Source organism: Miniopterus natalensis, chromosome 1 (genome assembly GCF_054644295.1).
Source record: "Miniopterus natalensis isolate mMinNat1 chromosome 1, mMinNat1.hap1, whole genome shotgun sequence".
Lineage (NCBI taxonomy): Eukaryota > Metazoa > Chordata > Mammalia > Chiroptera > Miniopteridae > Miniopterus > Miniopterus natalensis.
The window spans coordinates 175,643,281-175,652,221 of NC_142081.1; the positions used below are offsets into that span (position 1 = coordinate 175,643,281).

Here is an 8,941-nt window from a genome sequence, read left to right on the forward strand (position 1 = left end):
AACTGCGCATGGGACCATGTAACTCCCATTCCTGATGTCTTTCAGTGACTCCATATCATTTTCTGGATAAAATGTTTAAAATTTCTAGAATTTATCATATCCATCATCTCTTTCTTTTCCAAAATCAGGTCGAAGGAAATGTTATGCATTTATCCAGAGATTCTCACTTGCTGGATTCACTGAAATAGACCCTTCTAGCAGGACCTGATTATGCAACAGACTGTGACCATTCAATGCAGCCAATTTCCTCACAGTGGATGTCCATGTTATTTTTACGTTACCATCCATTTCAAGCACTGGAAATTGGTGACCCTCTTATTTCAGGCAGTGTATTAATTTTTAGAAAGAGGGCTGTTGTGGTTACTCTCATGAGGAAATTTACTGGGCCTGCTAAAGTTTAATAGAAAACAAGAAGTATTGCACAATAATGCCACTGACTTGCAATGTAACGGGGAGAAAAGCCCGTTTTGTCCTCTTACACATAGCTGACAGAAGGGGGAAAAACACTGTAGCTGAAAGCCCTCTGTGACGAAAGAAAATATGGTACTTAATGAGGGAACCACGTTAACGTGATCAGGCCCATACCGGGAACCGCCTGAGTGAGCGCTGTCGTCACTCCCTGGACGGAAGTTACTGAATGCTTGCAGCATCCTACATGGGATAGATGGTCCATTCATTTAGACTTGACTTTGGGAAGAACGTGAGGGAGAGAACGTACCTCTGTCCCATCACTCTTAAAGGCAACATTTGCCGTTTGAGGACATTGCCTCACAAGGTGTCCACTCTGCTATTTCTCCCTCCTGGCATAACAATTCACTCCTGTAATCTGCCTTTTTATTTGTTCAGGTAGTGTCCATTTATGAAACTTTGTAAGCTTAATAAAGTGACATAATACACAGCCTTAAGCACATGGCTGCACCACCCATCAGTTCAGTGACTCAGGAGATGATGCCATCACATATGAAACAGAACCATTGTTTAGCATGGCTTCTTGCAGGGGTTCTGTATTTCCTGATATGAAGAGGCTGAAGTTTGATGTGAGACACTTTGCACTGTGTACACTTCATCCCTTCTTGAGCAGCAGAGTCTTCTGAGAAATACATAAAGGAATGGAAGACACTGCAGGTTACCGTATGTGTGTTTTCATTTCAAGAAGATTGCCTTTTTATTGTTTCTTACTTTGTGTTGATATTCGGGAGCTGTAAAAAGAAGAGTAGAAATAAAAGCCGAAGGTGTTACAATTGAGTTATGTAGCATAGGAGCCTTAGCTTCCAAAGTGCGTCATTCATTATATAGCAAAACCCCAGTATTACTAGTGCTTTTAATGTTTTTAAATGTTGCCAAATGTTCCTGTTGACTAACTTATTCCCAGGGGGTCCCTATAACTCTTTCAGGTCACTCAGGTACTGCTTTCTAAATTACCATGGTGGTGAATTCAATTACTACTGTACTTTTTCAGTGTCCTAAAAGAATAAATGGTCTTCCTAAAATGTTTTTTCTCTTTGGAAAGGTCTAGAGTGTTAGAGTCAGATAGGACCTTAGAGATTATCTGATTCAGTGTTCCATAAACTTGTCTGATGACAAGACTCTCCTGAGAACTTGTTTTAAAAATACAGATTCTCAGGTGACTTCCCTGGATATTCTGTTACAGTAAATTTGACATGAAGCCCAGGAATCTACATTTTGTAAACAAAGATGCCAGATAACCCAGGACCAGGCAGATTTGGGAAAAGCTAAATTATTTCCACTTTTGTTTGTTTGTTTATTTGTTTTATGGATGAGGAAGCAGATATCCTGACAGATTAAGTAATTCATTTAAATTGTACTACAAAACATTTTTAAAAATTGAAATTAGTTCAGGAAAAAAATTTTGATAGCAGCCTTTATGCATCCATGGCAGGGAATGGGAGAGTGCATTTTCTTAGAATTTAAGCTTTCTGTATTGAACAGAACGATGTCATTTTAAAATTGTGGGAGCCCGGCCGGGCGTGGCTCAGTGGTTGAACGTCCACCTAGGATCCAGGTGATTGGGGTTTGATTCCCTGTCAGGGCACAGGCCCGGGCTGCAGGCTCGATCCCCAGTCAGGGGCGTGCAGGAAGCAGCGGATCAGTGACTCTCATCATTGATTCTTCTATCTCTCTCTCTCCCTCTCCTTTCTTCTCTCTGAAATCATTAAAGATATATTTAAAAATAAATACATAAATAAAATAAATAAATAAAATTGTGGGAAAAGTGTCCCAGAACACTGCCCCGTGTACAACAGTGGTTAACCAGGAATGATTTTGCTTCCAGGTGACATTTGGCAATGTCTGTAGATATATATTTGGCACATAACTGAGGGGAGTTAGGTACTACTAGTATGTAGTACATAGAGGCAGGGATGCTACTAAACACCCTGCACTGACAGGACATTCCACCACAACAGAAAATTACATGGACCAAAATGTCAGTAGTGCCCGGCCGGGCGTGGCTCAGCGGTTGAGCATCGACCTAGGATCCAGGCGATCAGAGTTCAATTCCCGGTCAGGGCACATGCCCGGGTTGCGGGCTTGATCCCCAGTCGGGGGTGTGCAGGAGGCAGCTGATCAATGATATATTAAAAAAAAAAAAAAGTCAGTAATTTCCAGGTTAGGAAACCCTGGTTTTCACTTAATCCCTTCTTAACCACCGTCTCCTTGTGAAATATTGCATAGTGATATCTGGGAACATTTTAGAAGTAGGACACAGTTTTTCAATTTTCTTCCTGAAATTATATAAACAACGTTATATCAAAGCTAAAGCAGGTCATTTATTGGTCTGTGTTAGGCTATACTTAGACTGGATGAAGTTGATTTTTTCCCTTTTAGAACCATACAGTAAATCCTTTTAGTATTCCTTCCCCTCTTCTCGGGTATCTAGACCTGTCTAATCCTGGAGCAGCTCAATTATGTTTGCTTTGACCTTGCTGCAGTTTGTACCTACATCACCCAAACTAATTCCCTGAAGTCAGCTACAAGCTACATTGTCAATGTCTGCTGATTTTTAACAGAAACTGAGACAAGAGTTTTTGGCCAGAATCTTAGCCCAGGGGTTAAGTGAATGGAATGTTCAGTTTACTTAGAGTGGCTTATTTTCCAAATCAATCTGATTTTATTTTCTAATATTTCTAATTATATCTCCTTTCCATCTCTGTTATCAGTACTTAATTCAGATCCTCATCACCTTTTCCCTGAACCTTTGAAGCAAACACTTAGCTGGCCTACTCACTTACCTTCGTCTTTCCACACAGTCTCCACCTAACAACTATCTTTGTTAAGTGCCTTTCTTCCACATTTTTCCCCACTACAGACTTTTTCAGATGAACCAATTGGTAATTTTTCCCATATCTGTAAGAGTGTTTCTCAAATGATTACATATGGAATCTTTTTAAGAGAGAAACAAATTATTTCATATCACTTTTGCCATCTTAAGTTACTGTATTATAAAATCACTTATATATGTGTGAACATAAAAAATGCATCCTATTTATGTTTAATACAATTATAAAACCAAAACATTTTCATATGGAAAATGAACCAAACTGTACAACAAAGGAAATTCAAATATGCAATATTAATTCATTATGACAGTTAATATTGTCTTGAAACTATAACACTGTTTGCACTGGCCATTAAGTTCTTTTATTTTCAAATGCCTGTGATATGTAGTGAACTCTGGCATGACTGGATTTGTCTAATTCTTCATTTGGTCTCTGGCATGAATTTGTTATTTAAATATAAAAGCTCCACATTCCCAGGACAAGTAAATGTTGTACACGAAGTGCAACCAAATAGAGAACATAGGTAAACACAGGCACCAGAAATTAATAAGCTACATCATCCAGGTCTCACATTATTTAATTATATTTCTTTATATTTTTGTGAAAGTAAAATTCTCATGGTTAACTCACAGAAAAGGCTAAGTTTGAGTGCTGTTTTCTCAGCCATGAGAAACACTGACTGTCGAATTGAGTCCAAATGCCATGTGAGGCTTGGAAAGTCCTAATGTACTGCACTTTCCTCTTCCTCCAGGCCGGTCGGTCCCTGGGCATTGCTCCTTAGCACTTATTCCGCAGTGCTGGTGACCTCATGAGGTGGCCCTGCCCCATTCCATTTTAGCCCTCTGAGCTTTTGCTTTTGCTACATCTACATATTTTCCCCCAATTTTGTATCTTCTATTTTTTTAAATAAAATTTATTGGAGTGACAGTGGCGAAAAAGACTATATAGGTTTCAAGTGTACATTTCTGTAATACCTGATCTGTATATTGCATTGTGTGCCCACCACCCAGCACTTGAACTTTTAAAAAGTCATGTTGGAGCAAAAAGGGTAGGTAATTACTACTACTATTATTATTATTATTTTTTTTTTGTAAATCAATCAAAACTATACTTTTTTGTCAGACCTGCAAAAAACATATTTTTTGGTACACCACAGCATTTTATTTTTTAATTGATTTATTTTTAGCATTAAGTGCTTTTTTATTGTGATAAAATGTATCTAGCTTAGGTCTCATTTCCTCTGAAACCACTCCTGGAGCCCCAGGTCGGCGCTGTGCTCCTACCTAGCCTATCTCCGCCCTTGGACCGCGGATCTGTTCAGTGCCTCATCCTGGTGCAGGCTTCTCCAGAGCAGGCACTGTCACTGGCGCCCAGCACAGGCCCATACACAGCAGTCACTCTGAATACGCAGTGAACTGGACCGAACCATTTTCAGAAAAGGGGCCTCTCTGGTAACCACACTGTGGGTGGTTTTCTTTTTGTTTCATTTGTTTGTTTCCAGTACTCAGAATTGAATATACTTTAAGAAAACATAACATAATTGAAAACTGCACTGGATTTAGAATCAAAGGACTTGAGTTCACATCTTGTCCTGTCATCTGGTCTTCTGTATAAAATGCAGATAAATAATTTCCGTTTCACACCATTTTTGCAGATGTGCAAAATTCTGGCATATGTTCAGTAAATATTAGTTTCCTTTCTGTATTACTGCTTTACTTTTTTATGGCTGATCAATGATTTGAAATGATTATTGTTACCAGTGAAGCTTCAGATCTATATACCTCCTTATCCCACTTAGATTGAGGTCTAGTATTAGTTCTTTTTCCTGAAATGAGTTTCAAAATTACTATATAAAATAGATGCCACAGTCTTTCCTTTTCATCCTCATAGGTTATTCCACTCTCTTGAACTGTTTATATTTATTCAGAACATATTTCTTTTCTCTTATTGCCACAGGCGTGAGAGGACCTTTACTTTGTTCTTATTATCTAGAGACATCTATCTTCTGACTTTTTTTGTAGTTTGTTTTCATCAGAAAGCATCTACTTTAAGAAGTGTTTTCTTTACCTGCATTTTATTATTGAATTTCCCTTTTTTATGCTTTTGTATGGATATTAGAACCTGTTGCTTTCTTTTGGTAATAGGCTTAGGGCTCTGCATTAACACAAACTTTATTGCAGAAGTCAGTCATGTGGAGTTCAGCAATATGGAAAATTTAATCAGTGGGATCCTAGCTGTTAAGTGTGTATTATAAACAAAAGTATATATAATAAGGTAGGTATAAAAGTAACTGAGACAGATTTAGTGATGCTGACAAAGAAAAACAAAAAAAGTAATGAAATGCCTACATTTTGTTATCATACAATGAAATGGCAGCTACAAACTACGGAACGAATTCTTGAAGGAAAATTGTAAGTAATGTGCCTTTTTGGTACAAGAAAACTCAGCCTACATGGAACAGAAAAGCTGCTCAGGTATAGGACTAACCAAAGGACGAACTAAGCTGCAAAAATGTACTAGAGACAGAGTATCTGAGTTTCAACTTAACATTGTGAGGACAGGAATAATGAAATGAATTTGTCATACAGCAGCAGGCATGAGTCAGTGACCCGCAAGAGATCCCAGCTATTACAGATTATTCTCTGGTTATGCGCCTTCCTAAAGGCCGAGAGCAATGTGTGGTACAAGTGCTTTTGTATTGGATTAAAGCTGCACCTGTCATGCCCTGACCCGTTTCACCTTCAACCTACTCTCTGAATTCAATACAAATGAAAACCTTGGAGACTTTTGGCGGAGAGATTCGTGACTAACAGGAAAAATTTGGAACCTCAGAAGCAATGCATTTGGTTTTTGCCCTTTTGGCACAATCATGAAGAGTACCTACCATTTTACCAGCTGGTAGGAGATAAAAGAGAACCTTAGGGTCTTGTGCCCTGCATTGGGAATAAAGTCATTTGAGTTGGCAAATCTCGGTGAACAGTTCAGTTCTAAGTTTACAGGTACTGACCTCAGGCCCTTTTGTATCCACGTTGCCTGCATTTGGGCTCCAGTTAACTTTTGTCATTGCTAGAGACAGAACACTGTTTGACAGCTTGCACAAAGAAGAAAAATTGACAGAACTCCTCCATATGTATCTGCTTCTAGATATCTTTCAGTATAACTGTTTAAAAAATAAAATTATTAGGGCTCTTATGACATGTACATTTGATTTCATGATTTTTAACTTGTTCTCAGTTTTAGCTTCTTATGAAGATACCAGTATTTATTTATATTTCACATTGGTTCAAAAAAATTATTTCTGTGCTTTGTGTCAGCTACTGTGTATGCAAAGTTGGGTATTTTGCTGTTGAAGACTTTGCAGCCTACTGAAGGAGAATATAAAGATAATTCCTTAAAAGAATGACAAGACCGGTCACAGGCTGGGAGAAACTATTTGTGACAGGCATACCTGATAAAGGACTGCCTTGTAGGTTCTTTGATTGTAGCAAATGTGCTACTCTGGACTCTGGTGCAGGAGGGTGAAGTGTGTGGAGTCTCAGGGTATATATGGGGACTCTGTACTTCCCACTTGATTTTGCTATGAACTCAAAACTGCTCTAAAAAATAAAGCCTTTTAAAAAATAGTAAAGCCAGTTCATCATCCTATGAGAGAAGTGTTTTAAGAAGAGTAGTAGCCCAGAAAAGAGGGGCCTTCTCCAGCCTAGGGAGGTTTTGGAGAGGACTTCACAGAAGCCGTGACTTTTAGACTGGGGCTTAAAGGATAAGTAGAATTTACCTGTCAGAAGGTGCAGGGAGGAATCACAGGTACAGGTGGAGAAGAAAGGAAGAGGTGAAGGGGGATAGGAAGGGAGAGGAGGAGGAGGTATGGCACCGACTGCTTGTAATTCTCACGGAGACTAGAACTCACGGTAAACATTGGACACATGGGGCAAGTTGGGAATTTTAGCCATTTAACCAGCCATGCTGATGAGTTTGCAGTCTGTTTCTGGAGCAAGCCATTGGCTGTTTACAAAGAATAGAAGAGCAAATACTTACTGTGTGGTTACCTTCGTGGTGGTTTTTGTTATGGATTATCACACGTAATCCTCACAACACCCCTTGGGATGGAACATTATTGTCTCAGTTCGTCACTGAAGAAACCAAGGCAAAGAGAGTTAAATAACTGCCCCAGATCACATCTAATCAGGGGCAGAGTTGAGACTCAAATCCAGACATCATGATATCAAAACACACATACCTGGCCACACTCAGGTGATGTGGAAGAAACATTCAAAGAGGGAGGAAATGAATGCAGATCAGATGTCATTGCTCATTGTTTGTTTTTTCAGGTCTCTGTATAAGGAAATAGACCAGCAACTACAATCAACTGAAATCCCATCACACCTTCATGATGTTTCCCTTCGCTAGAAATATATTAAGAAGTCTCAAGATGCGAAGCATTCAGCAAATTGGGGCAAGGCAGAGCCATAGAAAACACTCCCCAGATTTTCATGACAAATATGGTAACACTGTGCTAGCCAGTGGAACCACTTTCTGTGTTGTTGCGTGGATATTTACAGCCACACAGATTGGAATACGGTGGAATCTGTCCCCTGTTGGCAGAGTCACCCCAATAGAGTGGAATGATGAGTAACTATTATCACAGTGGCGGTAATACAGAATTGTTTCAAAACCAACCTGTCACTTAAGCATTCTGCTGCTCATTTAAATGTAGCATAATTGAAAAATTAAAATACATTTGAAACCTTTAAAAAGTCATTCAAAGTAGTCATTATAATGCCTGGAAGCAAGGGTGTAATAGTGCGTATAGATTACAGGGAATTATGAATAACAAATATTTGAAAGTAGAATTAATGAAGCATGTGTGATTCTGGCTTAATGATCCACACTAGGTATCCTTCAGTGGCAGTACACACATGTGTACCTTAAGAATTAATTTAATTGTCTGACAAATCCTGTTGAATCTTCTTAAAACATATTCATGATCTGACCATTTCACATCCTTCATCTCTCTCTCCCTGGTCTGAACCACCACACACTCACTAGGATTATTATAAAGACTTTCTAGCCTGTCTCCTTCTACACATGATGTCCCCCCAAGCCTTCCCCCTCTACCCTTTCACACAATATTCTTTAAGCACAGTAGCCAGAATGGTCATTTAAAAACTTTAGCCTAGTGATAGCACTCGTCTTTTAAAAACCCAGTGACTTTTATTTCACATCAGAGTCAAAGCTAACACCCTTAGAAAGGTACACAGGCCTCTTAAAATTCTACACTCATCCATTTCACTCCTGAATCAAGACTTTTTCACTTTTTCCTCTGTTTGGAATGAACTTCCTCCAGATCCAGTACCACTCATGCTCCATCATACTTTTCAGAGTTTTGTTCACATATCATCTTTTCAGAGAAGGCTTTGGCTACTGTTTTAAAAATTGCAACCCTGCCCTGGCTGGATGGCTCAGTTGGTTGGAACACCATCCCCTACATGGAAAGGTTGTGAGTTCGATTCCCGGTCATGACACACGCCTAGGTTGTGGGTTCAATCCCCAGGGTGTGTGCAGGAGGCAGCCAATCGATGTTTCCCTCTTTCCCTCCCTCTCTCTAAAATCTGTAAGCATATCCTAGAGTGAGGATTAACAAA

At 39.2% G+C, this 8,941-nt stretch overlaps 1 protein-coding gene across 1 annotated transcript; it reads left to right on the plus strand.

Moving 5' to 3' along the window:
- Positions 1–7,686: 7,686 nt before the first annotated feature.
- On the plus strand, positions 7,687–7,932 carry COX7B2 (cytochrome c oxidase subunit 7B2). The gene has a single exon (XM_016207978.1). The coding sequence runs from the start codon at positions 7,687–7,689 to the stop codon at positions 7,930–7,932; it is 246 nt and encodes an 81-aa protein (XP_016063464.1).
- Positions 7,933–8,941: the final 1,009 nt, after the last annotated feature.

Excerpts from the sequence above, each read along its gene's own strand:
- COX7B2 (XM_016207978.1), top strand. The coding sequence starts at position 7,687 with ATGATGTTTCCCTTCGCTAGAAATATATTAAGAAGTCTCAAGATGCGA.